General features: G+C 36.6%; 1 protein-coding gene across 7 annotated transcripts in view; it reads left to right on the forward strand.

The window, feature by feature from the left end:
- CDH18 (cadherin 18) overlaps positions 1–19,565 on the forward strand; it is a 605,479-nt gene that overhangs the window by 547,857 nt on the left and 38,057 nt on the right. For all 7 annotated transcript variants that reach the window (XM_039346754.1, XM_039346753.1, XM_039346760.1 and 4 more), the window contains 2 exons: positions 4,177–4,364; positions 9,284–9,537. In XM_039346754.1, coding sequence (XP_039202688.1) covers positions 4,177–4,364; positions 9,284–9,537 — 442 coding nt within the window. The remainder of the gene's footprint in view (positions 1–4,176; positions 4,365–9,283; positions 9,538–19,565) is intronic.

Consider the following 19,565-nt stretch of genomic DNA (forward strand, 5'->3'; position numbering starts at 1 on the left):
AGCTGATAACAGTGAATACTGTTTTGAAGAGAAAGTATGAAAACCATCCATACTAATTCATCCATTGAATTCACTGATTAGGATGAGGTCTATTATTGTCTGAAATTCAGACAAAACTCCTATCCAGCAATAGTTAGTCACTAACAAAGGGTGACAAAAGAATAGGTTAACTCCACCTAAAAGGCATGGAAACCTTTAGCAGAACAAACACTGCCCAATACAAGTCAGGTTCATTAGCCAGCATTGTTTTTTATTGAATCCATGGGTTGTCAACAGTCAAATTTGCCTGCCATTACTTCTACTGTATATAGTTTTTTCTTCTTTTTTCTCACCACAGTCCTCTCTGATTACTACTTCTGTTCCCAACTCAACATCAGCAGGGCCTCTGGCAAAAAAAAAAAAAAGCACCTTTCCTTTGAGAAACAAACTGTCTCCACTTGCTTTAGCAGCCTAGGTAGCTGATACAAAGCATTCCTTATGGAAGCCTGTATCCATGACCAGACAACAGGAAATTTGGCTGAATGAAGACGTGTCACATGGACAGATACACACATTTATATACAGTATGGTGCAATTCATAGAAATTACAGATATGGATAGAATTTATTTAATATTGATATGGCCATCCACTTCATAGAAATGGTTTGATATTCATTCATTCATTCCTTCATTCATTCATTATTTTTCTATCCTATCTTTATTTTTACAAGTCAGTATACATAATGTTCCCACCTTTTATTTTCTGCACATGATCTCTCTAAAATGGGCTGGATGATGAGAGAGTGACTGACCCAAAGTCACCCAGTAAAGCTTTTGTATCCAAACAGTCTTCAAGTTTCTAGTCTAGCAGCCTATCTTCATGATATGAAATGGACAAAAACCTTGATTGATTACTGGAACTCCTGGGAGATGAATGAATTAAAGAAATATGATCACTTTTAAATGAAATGAACAGAAATTGTATTCACCTGTTAAAGAAAATAAGATCCTATCATGAAAAGGATAGTTTTAAATGAAATTGTCCATTATGTTCAAAGATTGCAATATGCACACAGAAACTCTGCAAATTAAAATAAAATGACTGTGTTGTTTCTCTTCCTCAAATGTTCATTTTCAATCACATCCCATGTTGGTCACATCATTAAAAAAATAATAACATCATAAAACAAGATGAATCACAATGAACCATATTTTTTTTTTGAATTTCTCTTTTCTTGCTCCCTTTTTAATATAGCAGCAAACGTTTACGTCCTGTTGCCTCTGTGGTTTGTGTAGAAAATAATGAGGAAGGGCTTCTCATCATTTCAAAGTTGCAGTGTTTTCAGTATTGTGCTATTTCAAGCTCTGGCAAGTAGTTTTCTTTATGGTTCACATTTTGCTGTATCTAGCTGCTTAGGGAGGCCAGCGCAAAATGTTGGCAAGCAAGGCTTAATAGGAATCAGAGAAGACAAGATTTGACTTCTTCATCCTAAAATGCCAAAAAGTCCTTAATCTGAGCTCACCTGGTATTGGTGATCTGCTTTTGTATCAGAGATAATATATTATGAAGCATAATAGTTTTTATAGATACTGTCAACTGCTTTGTAATTGATGCATCTAAGAACTACTTAATCCAGTCCAAGGATGACAATATAGTGGGAAAGTGAAGAACGATGTTGTCAAGGCACGTTAGTACCATTCTTAGGTAAAAATTGGAAAGACTGTGAGCAGATTTTCAACTTGAGTCTTCTTCAGTCCTAACTGAACATTTAAGCACCACATTACATTCCTTTAAAAGATTAGATGCAAACTGAAAAATGTCCAAAGCAAGATGCACTTCCAGAAGAAAGAAAAAAATTGCCATTGTTGCAAAAACGTTGGGAATCTGTTTTTTTTTCACTGATCTTTCCCTCTGTTGTCTATTATGGAATAAATTGTCCAATCTTCTCTTGACAGATAATAAGTGTGGTTCTTAGAACAGATGGGTATAATCTTGTTGAAGATGTTTGATTGCTCACAGTTTACAGGAAACTCAGCCTACTTTTAATCCAAAATCCAAACTCTTCTGTACTATTTTTGGAAAGAGAGAGAGAGAGAGAGAGAATTATTTAAAGCTTTTCTGTATTGTTTATCAATTAAAAATTGACCATCATTAAGTACTGGCAAGCTTAGAAGATAGACATATTAAATATCACATGACAAATTCAGTGCATAGTTGTTCATAACTAAATTGCAGAAAAAGAGTTAGTTTCAGATAACATGTACATGGATTTGTAGCATTTCAGAATGAAGAGCTAGTTTATGAAAGGCATTTATTGTTTTGAACAAAAAGAAATACTTTGATGTATTTATCATAAATGTATATGTAGTAATAATTGGTTACTAAGGATAGTTTGCTAATTACAATGGATTCACAACCTTTTCCCCTACTGCTTGATTTACCATACTGATTCTGAACTTGACGTTGAATTTTAAAATAATGGTTTGATTTTACCTTTCCACTGTCTCCTCCACGCCACACACACAACAATTCCTCCAGCCTACATGTCTCAAGATAGCCAAATGGTAATTTCATCTGTATTGCAAAACCCACTGCAGTCATAATTGTAGCTTTCTTAGCCCCAGAGTGCAAGTACATTTTTTGTTTCTTTTCATCTTAAGGTCAGCTGGTGGGTGCACAAATGTTCGCTTAAGAAATAATCTGATTCAGTGCAGTAAAGTTTTGAATGGTAAAGTTTGTTACAATTGTAAGACACATCAATGTAGGAGGAGGAGAACTCACTTCAGGGTTTTTAAATTGCTTAGCTTTTAACTCAGTGAAATTTACAGACTTCATTTCCCTGGCCATTTGGGAGGCAAGAACGATGCAAGCTCAAAAGTGTTGTATTTTTTTCCTTTGTAGCTTCAAAGACAAAGATGCTGTTACAGTTCTAAAGTCAAACAATTCAAGGAAACAAAAGAAAGGATCTCAGATCCTCAGATCAGTTCATTCAAATTTTTATTATACTTAAACTACTGAGTCGCATTACACACCATGACTTCTAAGAATTTAACACAAAAGAGTCCCAAAGAAAGCCAGTGCTTCTTCACACTCAACAACGTTATGGAATTGGTCAAAAAAAAAAAAAACAAACCCTATGACCAGCTTTGATGGCTTTTAAAGATTACTTCAGGATTTCAACTTCTACAGTGAAGAATAACAGCAGTAGGCTGTTGCTTTTATTTCATGTTTATGGGCTTCCCATTCAAAGTAGAATATCAAACTAGGGCTACAGTGTGTCTGGAAGAGCTATAGCTGCAAGCTCTAGCAAGATTTGCATTCTCTTTCAATCTTTGTGCAGTTTGGATTTTACAGACACTACAATTTCTCTCCTTGAGATGATGTGCTTCTACAACTGAAATCTCCTGAGATTATTTTCTTTCAGAGTTAACTTCCTTTTGATCAATGTGCTTTGGTATCCAGGACAAATTTTATTTCAGCAAGATTTATTGGTAACTGATATACAAGTAGATCACTGAGAACATTGATGGGATGAACAACCTTTTCTACTGTTTTTTTACCTCTCTTAAGTAGCAACTTTTAGTAACCAGTTTGTGATAAATGAGAGTAAGTGGCTAATCTAATCTAATTCTGCTAGTCCTCTTACTCTACAACTTGTATAAACAAATTTTGGTAACTTACAGGGTTATTTAAATGAGTTGTGTGGGAAGCTAGCCGTTGTCCTAGCTTATTTTCTGAACAAGGCCATCATGTTCAATCATAATGTGATTTCTTTATCTTGGCATAGCATGTTGAACATAAGAAATTGTGTTTTGTTAATTTGATTGTGTAAAAGACTGTGGATAATTCTCATTGTCTGGATATATATTTTGAGTAGGACTTAGAATAAATAGTCTGTTGCTCCATTTCCAAACACACTGCTTCATCCCCAGTTAGAAATAAAAGGTGGGATGCATGATGGTGGTAGTTATACATACGTGTAAATTGTTTTGTTGGAATTCTTTATTTTGTTGTTTTATTCTTCCAGGGAGCAGCATCCTACAATCTTTACAATCAGTCTAGAGCAGATGCTATAAATTGATGATGCAATTTGTTTCATGTATTTCACTGAATTTGTCCCTTCTGTGCTATTTTTGAAATCCTTCTAAAACTGTATTACTAGAAAAATTGCCTCATTATATTGTTATATTTTTCAGAACATTATCAGCTGTATGTTCCTGAATCAGCACAGGTTGGTTCTGCTGTAGGCAAAATCAAGGCCACTGATGCAGACATAGGGTCAAATGCAGACATGAAATACAGCATCATAAATGGGGATGGTTCTGGAATATTTTCGATATCAACTGACAAAGAAACACGGGAAGGAATTATTTCCTTGAAGAAGGTAAGCAAAATAATTGCAAAATATTTCTTTGTTAATAATATTAAACATCCTAGAATCCTTGGCAAATTAGGACCTAGCAAGATATTTCTTTAAGTCTAGAATTGTTTCTGTCATGTGTGTTTGGATATCTACCATTTCAAAGGGAACATAATTGAATTCAAAATCTCTTCAATGGTGTAGTTTACCCTGCTGTAATTTTATTTTCTAAATCATTTTTCCTCTAACAGATCTCCAGTGGAGAGATAGTACCAATTGGGAAAATACAAAAGGGACTGGTGGGAAGTGAATCATGATCAAACAAAAGTATCCTATCCTATCCAGCTTCACCATACTTCAAAAAGTAGCATCTTCTTTCTATATAACTTTGAAATTCATTGTTTAAACCAAAGGCTCTCAATTTTTTTTTTGAGATGAGGATCATATTTTTCTTTGAATGGCAAGTCAAGGGTCATATTCTGCCATAAAGATGGAGATGAGAAAACAATTAAATGTGCTGTAGTAAAAAATAAGGCACTATTAAAAATAATAGTATGTAGCTAATATGATTGTTTGGGGATATTTGATATATTCCATGTCATTAAAAACTGCATATTATTGGCAACTTTTGGAAGAGTTTAGCTGACCGTACCTGATATGCCATGTATACATTTTCTTTGACATTAAGCCCTATTGAAATTGATAGATTTACTCATAAACATACATGAAGGCTCAGGCCAGCTTATACCTTTGGTGGCTATAGAAATGCAGAAACAGATGAGCATTGCTTTAAATATGAAAAATTAACCCTAAAATTATGCATGTATGACTAGTCCATCCTCAACCATGAGAACTCGGATTATTCGAGGCCAGTCATTCTCTCACTCTCGACCCAAGAGTTGTTGTTCAAAAATAGGAAGAGACGGAGAGAGCTATGTGACTTTGAGCAATCGAACAAAAGATGGGATATAAATATAACTAGTTAAATAGAAATTGTGTATAAAATGTATCATATGCCACATAGAATGGGACAACTCGCTGCAGCCATTTTGCAGTGGTCAATTTGTTGTGGCTATCTTGCTATGGCCAACTTGCAGCCAACCTAGCACAGCCAACTTGCCACAGCCCAACTTGCCGTGGGACAATTCCATGCAGGATAACTCAACCTGAAAAATATTATACCCTACTGTTTCTTCAATATTGTTTCCATTGTCAAAAATGGAAATAGTAGTGGATAATATTTATAATTTTAAGGCAGGGGTGTCAAACTGCTGGGCCGCAGGCCAGATGCGTCATGCCAAAACCACGCCCACCCCAGCTCCGGCAATGGGGGAAAAGTCATGACACATCACATGTCATTGCGAGTTTGACACCCCTCCTTTAAGATATCCCACATGGATTGTCCCTCGGCGAGTTGTCTCATGACAAGTAAGATGCTGCGGCAAGTTGGCTATGGCAAGTTGTCCTAGACCAGTGATGGCGAACCTTTTAGAGACCGAGTGCCCAAAAACCGCCCCGTCTCCATTCCACCCACCTGCCCCTGCCCTGCTCCGCCCTCACCCCATCTGCCCTCGGGCATCCACGGCCTACCGATCACCCAGGCGGCTCTGAAGCATCATGTGCTGCCCAGCTGCCATGTGCTTGGCTGCGCTGTTCCGTGTGGGCTGCACCCGGGGGTGACTCTCCTCCGGGGGGGCTGCTGGTGAGGAGTGGGCTGCGGGGGGAGGTGGGGTGGGATGACAGTGTGAGTGCCCACACAGAGGGCTCCAAGTGCTACCTCTGGCACTCATGCTATAGGTTCGCCACCACTGTCCTAGACCCTAATCCAGATGTCCTACTCTCCCATACACTCATGACAATCTTGCTGGCATAAATAATCATCTCTGCTAGAATTGCAAAAAAGACGGTAATTCACCCATGAAAAAAGAAATTCATATAAATTGCTACATTAGTGCCTGCTATATATAAAGATGACAATCCATTGTTACACATAAAAAGAAATACTATCCTCTTAAATATTCAGTTGGCATATTGAAAATTTTAAAGTGAGTATTGAATGGAGGTTTGCACACTATTTGCTGCTTTTCTTTTTCTTACTCCACCTCTGCAGTCAGAGTTTTGAAGCAGAACCCTAATCCTAACCCCTCTTCTTCCTCCTCCTTCTCCTCTTCCTTTTCTGTCTTTGCCTACTAGGATTGATTTAATCTCTGGTTTTCAGTAGATTAATTCACCTGGTTCTTGGTCCCGGCTTTATAGTAGTCCTGAATCTAATGCTTAAGGATGTATAACTTGGCAAGATCCTGCTATTTCACATTTTATCTGTGAAGAATATTTGAAGTATACAGTCCTGTAAAACTACCAGTATTTATTTCAGAAGAGGACATTAAGCTAATATTCTGCTGTGTGTGTTTATGGAAGTAATGATTAACTAGGAATGAAAATGTCAATGAGAAAACCTTTCAGTGCATATAAGCCTTTCAGCTCCTCAAGAAATTGCATAAAACATTAGACTTGCACAGTAAGTAATAAATAACGGTCACTGACATTATCCATATTTTCATGCTCGATCTGAAAAAAGCATTGATAATTTCAGTATTAAAGTAAAAATCAATCTTCTTTCTTTTTTCAACCTTATTGTCCAGAGAGGTCCTTGAGAAGATTAAATAAATAAATATAAGTAACTAAAGTGAATTTTCAATGAGCCTTACCACATCAACTCCTGTTTCATATGCAAAGCACCCTAGAAGATATATTAGCCACATTGTACTTTCCCTCCTCCCTGATTAAATCCATTATTTCCTTATCCAAGATGAGTTATGCATAGTATCGACCTTGTAGGGAACATTTATGCCTCAGTCTTCCATGTTCATATCTTTCAGCAGCTGATTGCGGGAGCCATTTTGTCAATCAGCTTTACTGACAGCTGAATTCCCTCATTGAATCTCCAGCCATATAAAGTAGCCTGAGAGATCCAGCAAACTTTTTGATGAAGCTCCAAATGGATCTTCATCAAATAGAAGGGTAGCAGACAGAATAGTATGCACAGCATAGTGCACAACACAATTTGTTTTGTTTTGTTTTTTGTTCTTATAACTAAGAAAAAAAGGAAAAGTCAAGGATCCACTCAAAATGGGAATACATTACAAATCAATGCCAACACCATGGTGCTGTAGTCTAGGGGTGACTGGTCCTGAATCACATTAAGACCCTAATGATCCCTTAATGAGAAAACAAGCATAACCTGATTTGGCTGGATTGTTTGACCCAAATCAAGTAGACATACGGTTATGAGAATGTAAACATGTATGATGAGGCTTACTCTTGGATACTGTACATACTATTGTTATTATGTAAAGAGAGGTTCTCTCAAACTTCCAGAAATATTATCATTAAATATTGATAAGAAATAAAAGCAAGAATCTCATAAATATTTGACTTATGAGTTTTCATCCATACCTGGTGTTTTTTGGCATTATGTAGTTTTAAAATAATCTCTACTCTCATCTCTACCCTAATTAATTTTGTATTTGTCAAAAATTAGTTCAAGGAAACATGACTTTAAATTATTCAATAATTTAAACTCTTATGTAATTTATATATTATGTAATTATTTTGTTGTCAATGATGACAATATTGACTGGGGATCAGAAAAAAGATAATTTCATGGGATAAAACACACACACACACACATAAGCACACACAAAAGGTTATTAGAGGATATTAGAATCATGAATAGTGCTTTTTATTGAATCTCAGGGTTGTCAGCTCAATCAAAGATGTTACGGGCAACCATGTGCATAAGGATGCTAGAGGCAGTAACCAAACATTGTACATGCGAATCTGCCCATCCCCCAACCAGTGGTGATACCAAGCCCTGTATCCCAGCCAAGTTCATTACCACAGCCTCAGGATGCCAGTCCTGGAGACCAGTCCAGAGAAGTCCGGGGAGTGGTTCGACCACGTCCCCAGGATCAGCGAGCCACCCAAGCCTAGCAGCAGATACAGGCAGCTGAGGTTCAAGCCACCTCCCATCAAGCCCACCTTTGATGAGATCCCGGGAAGCTTTATAAACCAGGTGTGGGGTGATTTAGATCACTACACTTATGCCTACCTGGATGGGACTATGATGGTGAATGCTGTGGCGGCATTCAGTCATCTTCAGAACCACCACAAAACGGATGATTTCCCAATGCCGACCCTTTTCCAAATGCACAGGTTCAGTTAGGTGTGTGGCAGGGGGACCCGTTGGCCTGCTCAAACCTCAAGGGTAGGGGCAATAGCTTGGCTCAGATGCCCAGTTTGAGTACAGTGGGTAAGTTAATTAAGCACTGAGTGCAACCCAGGAAAAGGCCGATAGAATTGCATACTTTATCTATGCATCTTTCACAGTCCTTTGAAGCTTTTTGCTATATTTCTGCAACAGATTTCTAGATCTGTCAACTAAATGCTCAACCCATAGAAACCTCAGAGCTCTGCTCTCCACCACACTTCATGTCTCTGTCCAGAAAGATGCAAGTGACAGGGCCATGGGTGCCGTTCAGTACATGAATACAACCCAACATTTGCAGCTGAAGGCTACCTGGAGATGGTTAATACTGCTCTATTGAAAAAGGATTAAATTGGAAGTTTGTCAGAGCAAAAGAGCTCTTAGAGAAAATAACTTAAATATGTTTCAATACAGCTGAAGTATTTTGTTCACACAAAAGAAGTGGAGTTTTTAAACTAAAAGAAGTGTTAACAAAAGTACTACAAATCTAGCACAAATTAGGGAGTGGTTGCCACTATAAAAAGAGAGCTGTTACTGCTAGAACTATTTTGTAAATGTCTCAGAAGCTATAAACATACATGGCATTGCACGTAAGGTAATGAAAAAAATGCATTTTATACTGAGAGTTAAAAAACAACTCTCCGTAGTAATACAACATTATTTTTTCTTCCCGCAGCCACTCAACTATGAAAAAAAGAAATCCTATACTCTTAGCATAGAAGGAGCAAATATCCACCTCGATTTCCGCTTCTCACATTTAGGACCCTTTAAAGATGTGACTATGTTGAAGATCGTTATTGGAGATGTGGATGAGGCACCATTGTTCACTCTTCCAACCTATGTCATGGAGGTTTATGAAAATGCAAAAATTGGAACAACTGTGGGCACAGTAACAGCACAAGATCCAGATAGTGCTAATAACTTAGTAAGGTATGGTAGTATTAATGGCTCCTCGTAACAATGGGAGCGGGGTGATGGATTGGGGTGAATAAAGTGTTCCTTATGATCCAACGATGGAAATCTTGACTATATCACTCCTAATTTAAAAGTAGACCTGAGACTTTTTTTTAAAAAAAAATTAGACATGCCTTAAACTTTTCAGCAATTAGAAAGTACTGTACAATGTAAATTTATGGACTGCTATTTAAATAACAATTTGGACAGCAGCAAAATTCAGGTTATCAAATGGTTACGAACTTTCCATTCCTTTTCCATGTTTTTTCCTCAAACTGATACTGTAGCTACTGTAGCATGTTTAATTTGGACTGGGCTGGGGTTTGTGGGGAGCATTTTTTAAATTGTTGTAACTTATACAAATATTTTCTTCAGTGACTGAGTCACTAGTGTTTTCGGCCCACTCACAGTAAAACTATAATGCAGAGGATTTATATTTTCAGTGTTATATTTCTAGTAAAATTGAAGTATACATTATACTGGTGAGAAGATACCCAGGTTTCAGTATGTTTGGGTAAAAGGATCTCTGGGCAAATTATTTCTACTTGGGACTTTCAGACAATTCTAGGCAGAACATGTTGGAATGAACTATTTTGTGGTGTTTATTCATTTGATGAAGCTATTAGATGTTTTGTTTTGTTTTGATTTATGACATTTATGGATCCAGCCATTGTGGTTTTCATAGGCTATAGCACCGAGTGCCCAAACTGCAACCCAAAACCCACTTATGCATCGTCAGGTGCCGGGTGGGTGTGGCCCATTGGTGAGTGTGGCCCATTGGGTGGGCATGGCTGCAGTGGTAATGGCAGACTGAGTGGGACTAAAAAATTCAATCAATCAATTCCAACTTCGCGAGATCTTTTTTTCCCCCCGGGAGAAGTTGAAATTGATTGATTGAACCTTTTTTTTTTTTTTTGCACACGGCAGCAGAGGCCTAAAGCGAAAAAGTTTTATAAAACCCAGCTGAAGGCCTAGGACTGGGGTGATGGCATGCATGCCCACAGAGAGGGCTCTGCGTGCCATCTGTGGCATGCGTGCCATAGGTTCACCACCACGGGGCTATAGTTTAGCCTATTGTGGGAAAACTTTCATTTAATATTTATTTAAATATATTTATACTGTATAGCTGCCTATCTTATAACCAATTCTGGATGGCTTCCAATCAAATATAAACTGAATTTTTAAATAAAATACTATTTTACTAAGGGGAGACTATAGGGGGATTATGAATTTTTATTTGATAAGCAGCAACAAAGCATTTTTTGTAGCACTGTTGACTCAAGGATTGAAGCAGTTTGAAAGTTTTTCTAGATTTTGGAAATAAGCATGCAAGTATTGCTTAATTACTGAAACTTAAAACCAGCTATAAGGAAAGCATCATTTGTATACCTAAAGGCCTCATGTGTATTTAGGAGAAGAGGGTTTAAGATCATTGTACTATATGTACAAGAAACCCAATGCCCCATGTCTGGTTTGACAGAGGTTTTTTCAACTGCTGCTTTGTATACAGCAGACCATGACATTTTGCAATATTGTTGCAGAACTAAAACCATGGCTGCACTGACAAATTGCGGCAACATACAGTTGAAGGACTGTAACAGTCACTATGTGGGACAGACAGGCAGAAGATTAACAAACTTCCTCCATGAACATCAGTTGGAAAACATCTTAATGTCACAATGTATGGAGAGACTAAATCACTTAACAGTTTCAAGTGGGAAACTGTAAGCATCTTACACCAAGCCAACTTCAACAAAACTGGGGTACTTTTGGAAGCTTGGCATTCAGACAAATTAGACATACTGTAAATGGATATAGAGATAAACCACATTTGCATGCCATTCAAAAAAAAAAACAATAAAAAAGCTAAAGAAATAAAAAGACCAGAACAGATCCTCTCCAGTAACCAACAACCAGATAAGCAGGGATTGACATCAGACAAACAAGCAGAAAACAATACCCTAATCAAGGAAACTACCAAGGACGTAATCACATTCTCACTAACACTGGCAGGGAAAACCTCATACTGGCACTGATGATGTTACCTAGCTGTGTAATAAAATGCCTGCAAGCGAACAACCAAGCTCAGAGAGCACCAAGACATTCACAAATTGCACTAAATCACAATGTCATTTAATTTGGGCTTAGCAGGTGGTCCCAATCCAATCAATCATACTTTGATTAACAAACAATAGTTGAATAAGCCATGGCTTAGTTTTGTGTATGGTGCAAGTCTGTAACTTATCCCATCTTCCTATAGGAGGATAGGCATTCTTGCCCATTATCATGTTGATGATTGAAATCCATTTAGTCTCCACCTTCCCTTCTAATGATTCTTTTTCAGTGGAAGAGTATTAAACTAAGGGAATTTATGATACCTTGTATTATATATAAGAATACAAGGTCTTGTAAATGATGAATGTCATAATATCCAAAGATTCATTCTGTGCAGTTAAGGATCATAGCACTTAAGATGAGGCAGTATGATGCCACAAATCAGGAAATCATTTTAGTATGGAATGCCTCCAACGAGGCAAATTTTGAAAACAGAGCGTGTTAAGTTTCCAAATTTGAATCTGAATTTTGCCTCTCCAGAAATACTTATTCTCCTTCAATGAAAGCTTAAAGTTGCAATCCAAAACCCACTTACTAAGGAATATGCTTTGCTGAACTCAATATAATTTCCTTCCAAACAGATGAACAAATTGTACGTTAAACCTAATATAATATAATTGATATGTTAATTTTTAAACATAATACTTCTGAAAGTAGAAGGTTTTGTTTTGTTTCAACTAAAATAAAGATTAAGTTGCTTTTTTTAAATGGGTAAATTCTGAGAATAAATAATTTCAAGGTAGAATTAGAATAAACTCTTTAAACAAAATGAACCCAAATCCTTCTAGATTTATGCCGGGAAGCCTAATCCTTTTTATCACAAAATTGTTGTGAGTTCTTTAACAGTATGGAAGAGATCCATTTCTAAATTTAATTGTGTTTTTATAGGCATACAGATATTGATATTAATTAAATCATATCTTTTGTGTTTGGTATTATCAAGATTACAACTGAATAATTACCATGAATCTATTATAACAGCATTGCATTTTTATGAATTCATAAAAAATGCAAGAGCTTTACTTGCAAATGTAAATGTACCAGACAGTACCCACAGTTTCATTTATCAAATTATGATATAAATATTATGGATAGTTGTCATCCCACATTATCCTAGGAATCTCCAAAAGTACTCTGTACAATATTTCTACTATTACTTATAGTGATATTACCTTGATCTCCAATTTGGAATTGAATTCATATTTTTGGCTGCATACTATTTGGCTGCTACATTCTGAACCATTCAACAATATGAATACATTCAACACATTTTATATATGCTCCTAGGATGAGCATATCTCAAAATGTATATTGAAGAAAATATATTGAAATATAATGAATAAAATGACAGTAAATTTAAAGCTTGGCTTGTAAAGCAATGCAAAACATTTTGAACATAGACACTTGACAATCTATAGAGAATTGCTAGGTGAAGGAATGGATGTTTAATAGGAGTCTTCCTTATGTCAACCATGTCAAATCTAATCAGGCAGGAAGACATAATTAGAAACAGGTAATCCCACAAATAACCAGATTGTGCCCTGTCCCATGAAGGCATCTATAAATGACAATCAGGATCCTGAATTATGTTTGGAAGCTCACTGGCGTTATATCTCCCTCTTCAAGCACTTCAGGTTACAACTTTTAACATGAGTTCTTCCCTTGAATATTAAACATTTATTGTATAGCAAAGCATCCAAGGAGGACTTGTCTAAACAGATGTCTTCATATTCAGCCTTTCCTTTAGCAATAAAATTGTGTACATTTGTTACATCTGGAACAAAGCCTTGAGAATGATTCTCTTCTGATTATCAGGCTAAAAGCTACTTGAAGGAAATTCAAAAGCAGCATCCATCATGGGATTTTTTTTCAAGGATTTTGATGTATTCTTCTTACATGTGCCTCGTTGTGCAGAATGAATAAATGGCTTTTGACAAAACAATAATTTTCCAAATATTCTGTTGGTGGTATTAACTGACAAAGTGGAGCAGTCAGGAACTTAGAGGTTATGGTTCATGTCCCTCCATCCTCAGCTAATCTTCATTAAGCAGAATTTTTTTTTTTAAGTACCTCATTGGAATGAATGGAAGATTCTTCTGGAGTCAAATTCCAGACCACTTAAAAGGAGTAATAGCTGAAAAGAAGAGAAATTATCTCCTCCTTGATCTTTACAATCATCCTTCCCCAAGTTCACTCCTATGGCAATTAAAGATGGAAAAGCAGATGTACAGGTAATGAAAGTTTCTGTGTCTTCATCAACCTTAGCAACCTGAAGGTATGAGGGAACGTTGAGGAGATTTTCACTCCTTCAGAGTAGGAATACAGAATATCTTAGCAATGTAGGGTTTTTTTTTTTAAAAAAAAAAATATTTCTTGTGCATAGGATATTTAGAAGGTGTAGCTTCACATTTAATTATAAGGAACAATCATATGGCTAGGAATAAGGGTTATGCTTTACTACAAACCATTATAATGCATAGCTTTGCAAACTAAAATGTATTTCTTTTTACACATCACTGAATTTTAATGTTGAAACAACAACAACAACACACACACACGTATACATAAAAACAAAAAAGTACTTGTAAAAAGTTGTATACTAGGAGATGTATAGATTAGGTCGAGAATCATAATATTAGAAGGGACCTTGGACCAATACCCAGCCCAGGCCTAGAATCCCAGAGAAATGATTGCCCACCCTTTTACTTGAGTCCGATTGTTCCATAAAGTGTTTCAGAGCTCCTGCAGTCAGGAAATTTTTGAGTTTCTTGTCAGCTTCTTGTCAAAAATAACAAATTAATAGGTGAAAAAAAGTTTTAATTTTAAAAAATTTAAATGTACTAACTCTGCAAAAAAGCCAATTGGTCAAGCCCACCCCCCAAATAAGCATAGTATTGGTTATCTACTGATGTCCATCAAACATGTCCATTGTTTGATGCTGCAGTATCTGAGGCCTGATTTGGCTGAGAATTAGCAAAATCAGTGTTGTAGTGGGAATCTTAGGGGGTTTTTTTGGGTGGGGGAATCATTTGTTTTTCCCGTAGTGATTACAGATTCCGCATCATGAGCCTTTCCCCTTATAATCAATGTTTCCTAGGAGTCAGTTCTGTCTCCCCCATGTTATTATCACTTTTTCATCCTTTCCTTAGATTTATTATTTGAATTTTAGTATCATATTCATGTAGATGACATTCAGAAGTACCAATACAGTACTGAAATCGATGACAGTTTTTAGAAATCTACAGTATGTTGGATTCTCTAAGTGAACTCACTGCATAAGAGGCTACAACACCAATGTAGGTTCAACACAAACAAAACTGAGATTTTTCACCTTGAATATCCTCCTCTTCCTTTTCCCCCACCCCACAGACCAGTTCCATATATCTGCCATTGTCAAAAAGTAAGAACCACATAGATTTCAGAAATGCTTTTATAGAGCTGGTCAGGTGTAAAAGCAGAATATTGAAAATTGTAAAAATATGTTCCAAGTTTTATAGCAAATCAGTTACAGTAGAGTATCGTTGAAACATTTCCTTCCCATTTGCCCACACGTCTGGGGTGGGGTGTATTTTCTCACACCCATTTAAACTCCTTTATTTGCATTCCACAACATGAGGATTGTTCAGTATTCCATGATTCACTGTTCATAAATTGGCTATTCTAATAGAGTGGCTTCTTCATCTTTGGTTTGATCATAATTAAGGATTTTCCAAAGTTTGCTCCTAGGCTGTCAGTTCCCTAATGCTCCTTTGACAAAATCCAATCTGAACATATTTAAGAAGGTTTTAAAACATATTTACATCTGGTGAAAGTAGCTTGGACATTACTGAAAAAATATCCTGTATTAAGGCAAAGAATATGTTAACTGTTACATTTTGTAGTTTATGTTTTTATTAATTTGTTTTAGAGTGTGTACTTTGATTATAATACGAGATCACATTTTAACCATCCCTTTTTGGTGATTATAAATTAGTTGTCATATTTTTGTTACAATTATGTTGTGTAAAGTTATACATATACTGGCAGTCTTTGACATTCTGTTGTGGGAAAAATGTCCTCTTCAGGAACCCCAGAATTCAGAGGTAGATGCAATCAAGTAAATTTAATCAACTATAATGATTATAGAGCTCTCAACCAAAAAAATGCAAAAGAGCTACAGTTAAAGTAAGGTTATAGGCTATATATCCTCTAGAAATAATATATAGGAATTACAAAACTAGTGTGAATTGTAATATTTTTCTATAGGATTGTAGGGTTTGATAAAAACACGGGTGATTTTATGATGGGCTGCCTGGAATCTCCACATTCTGCTCCATTGACATCACAGTCTTTGCACTGTGTTGCCTTCCTTTCAAGCCTCATCAGGCAGCTGTGTTTATTATTAGGCAACCTATTTTCCAAAGCATCAGAAGGCAAGACAAGAAACAATGGATGGAAACTAATCAAGGAGAGAAGCAACCTGGAACTAAAGAGAAATTTCCTAACAGTGAGAACAGTTAACCAGTGGAGCAGAAGTTGTGGGTGCTCCATGGATGCTTTTAAGAAGAGGTTGGACAGCCATTTATCTGAAATAATATAGGGTCTCCTGCTTGAGCAGGGGGTTGGACTAGAAGACCTCCAAGGTCACTTCAAACTCTATTATTCTATGTTCCTATCCAGGTTACAATTGGAAAGTGCTTTTTTTCCTGTCAAAAGTCTTTAAGGGGCAAAACAATTGACGGGCAAAAGTATCAAAAGCAGAAGAGGACAAAGTCAATTCCATGCCCTTTTGTTCCTTGATCACTGTGCTTTATGGAATGGAACAACTAACTTTTCCAGAAGTATGAACTAATAGTTTGGAATGGCTTTTCAAATTATGCAAAAAGTTTTAATGACATTAGACTGAGCACTACACAATATCAGCTAAGTATGTTTTCCTTTTGTAATGCTCTTTATTGTCACTACTGTGATGGCAAACACAACAACATGTTGCTTACCCTCTTAGAAATTGCTTACTCGTTATGTTTTTAACAGCTAGAGGCTAGCCAGTGTAAGAGACATTTCTGCATGAAACATAAACTATATTCTTCTATTCCTTTTTTGATACAGTGCACCTGCTGTATTTCCAGGCAAGGTAGAATCTATATGCCAAATTCAAGAAGCAGCAAAATTTTAAACAGCTATGTATATGTGCTTTTTAAAGTGTTCCTTTTATGAGAAGTTAGTGAAGCATACTAGACAGTCTTATTGTTGCCTCTGGCTTTCCATCTCATCTAATTGTTGTGCAGTATTACCTAGTATAAAGTGATAGATGTTGTTTCTTAAGTTGCCTGCTCCTGCAACTAGAATAGGAAAAAAAATCTCTCCAGTTAGTTTTACCTGGGAGCTATGATGAACTTTAGTCTGTATCATTCAGGTTTGCATCACACATATACATTCTGTTATACTAGGATCTATATTGTTTTGATATTCTGCTTCAACACTCTGTTCCAACTTTTGATCCACTCTTCACTTTAGCATGACATATATGTATTATTAGGAAGCAGGATTGATTCTTAATTATAGCACTCAGCAAGAAATATTTCTGCTTCAGCCTATTAATATTTGTAAAAGTAACTCCCCTGCTCCCACACTGTATCATTGATCATACTTACACGGATACAACTAAGACTTGAGATGTACATATATCCAGTGTATCCAAAGCATGCATTTATACTTCAGTAATATCCCTGCTGGGTAAAATCCTTCTTTGTGCTACTGCTTCTGTCATTAATGAGATATTTTCTTATTAATAATGAATTACACTCTTGAGAAAAATATTTCTGGTCTGTGCTCACTCTACTTTGGCCAGTTTCTATACAAACGAATTATTTCCTTTGAAAATTGGAAAATAAGGAGAGCTCTGAATTCAATAAATTGGTTCAGACGTGCATAGCTTGATTCAGGATCTTAGCTTGCATGTGGTTTCTCAATTCTTCATAAACACTTTTTGTCTTTGAGTTGGTTGAGTATATTAAAGTTCTGCCTACAATACTGCATTTCTGATGGCTTATTTGCACATGCAAAACATAAGATGACCTTCTGTTTAAGTGAACTAAGTTGGTTTATAAACGTTTGTATAAATAAAATATTTTTTCATGAATGAGCCATAGTACAGGTAGTCCTCGAGTTCATGACTGTAATGGACTCTGCCCATTACAATTGTAACATTAATTGAATGAATTGAATGAACCCCATCCCTCCTCTCCAATGCATTTGTTAATTGAATGCATAGGTTATTAACTGCGCATGAGGTACTTCGGGTGGGAAAGGCGGGGGGGGCAGTGCAGAAAAAGACCACCTGCCTCTGGCCACCCAAGGCCTCCCCATACCCACTGAGATATCTCATTCTCCCCTTCCCACCCCTTAGGGTCCCCACAGCTGCTTTGGCTTTCTCCGCATTTACCTTTCGAAGATCAGCAGAATTCAGGGCTATGTGGCTGAAAAGCAGCCATCTTCTCAGATGTAGGTAAAGCTGTTTTCTTTAAAACTTGTGTTCTTCCGTCCCTTTTGGAAAAAGCATGTCCAGTGGATGACGGAGACCTGCAGCAATGCAATCTCGTGCTCCGGCAGGTCTCCGGCATCTGCAAAAAGGCTTTTGCAAAGGGTATGGAAGGGTATGTAAGAACACAAGATCAAATGAAAACAGTTTCACCAGCATCTGAGAAGCTGGCCACCTCTGCAGATCTTCAAAAGGTAAGTGAGCAATCAGTGACATAATGAGGAGGAGCCGATGGGCTAGCATAGCAGACCCAGTGCCTATGCAAACCCTGTGTGTGTGTCCGTATGTGTGTGTGTGTGTGTATGGGAAATAGGCAGGGGGCATGTTGCAGCGTCTCTGCAGTCAGTTGTAAGGGCAAACCACTGCCATGGTGCTGCAACATTCATAACTTCAGGAATGGGTTGTAAGTATTTTTGGGGAAGGGATTGTAAGTTTGAACTGTCACTAAGTGAATTGTCATAACTTGAGAACTACCTGTGCTATTACATGTCATAACTGGGCACCTTCAAAATCTTACATCAGGAAGCGGGGAACTTAAAATAGATACATCAGAAACAAAATTGAAGCAAGCTAAACTGATTTAATCCACCCAGATTTATGTTATCCAATCATTTGAAATCAGTTAAATGAATGCCAAAAACTGGCCTTTGAGACTGAATACTATCAAGACAGAAGTTTAAATGATTTCTTCATAGATGTCTACTATATGTCTTATTTCTCTTTAGAAACATGATTTGTCATGCTTTCCTATTGTGTCTTGGAAATGTTCTTAGCCTTTCTTACTGTGTAATAAATCTTCAGAATCTCCATCAAAGAGCCAATTTCTGAATGCCATGAAGCTTGGCCACAGTCTGAGGCTCAATGAAAAGTCACACAGAAATGACTATTTTTTTCTCAAATAACACAAGAGGTACTATTGATTTTGGTTCACTGTCAAGAAAATGGACTCTTTATGTCTGAATTGGAGGAATAGAAGCATAATTATTGAAACTAGTCTAATGTGCTTAAGCCATTGAAGAATCGTATTTGGTTTATGGAAGAAAACACCTGTAAATACAAAGGCATTTCAACTTTCCAATATTATGTTCTTAAAATATCCATAAGTAGATTGCTTAGAACATGGTGTGTGTGTGTGTGTGTGTGTGTGCATATTAGTACTACACAAACCACCCCAATTCCAAAATTTTTCAGATTCCTTTTAGCAAATTTATTAAATTAAAACTTTTATTGCCTGAAATAAGTACAGTAGGTAGTAGTACACACTGTACTATGTTTGACTTTGCAGAAAAGTATGAGAAGTGGAAATAGTTAAAACAAAAGATAAATCATGATGGCTGTTTTAAACAATTTGAATGTTTTCAAAGCCATA

This window comes from Crotalus tigris, unplaced genomic scaffold, assembly GCF_016545835.1.
Source record: "Crotalus tigris isolate CLP2741 ecotype Arizona unplaced genomic scaffold, ASM1654583v1 scf7180000018018.2415403412:4055106, whole genome shotgun sequence".
Lineage (NCBI taxonomy): Eukaryota > Metazoa > Chordata > Lepidosauria > Squamata > Viperidae > Crotalus > Crotalus tigris.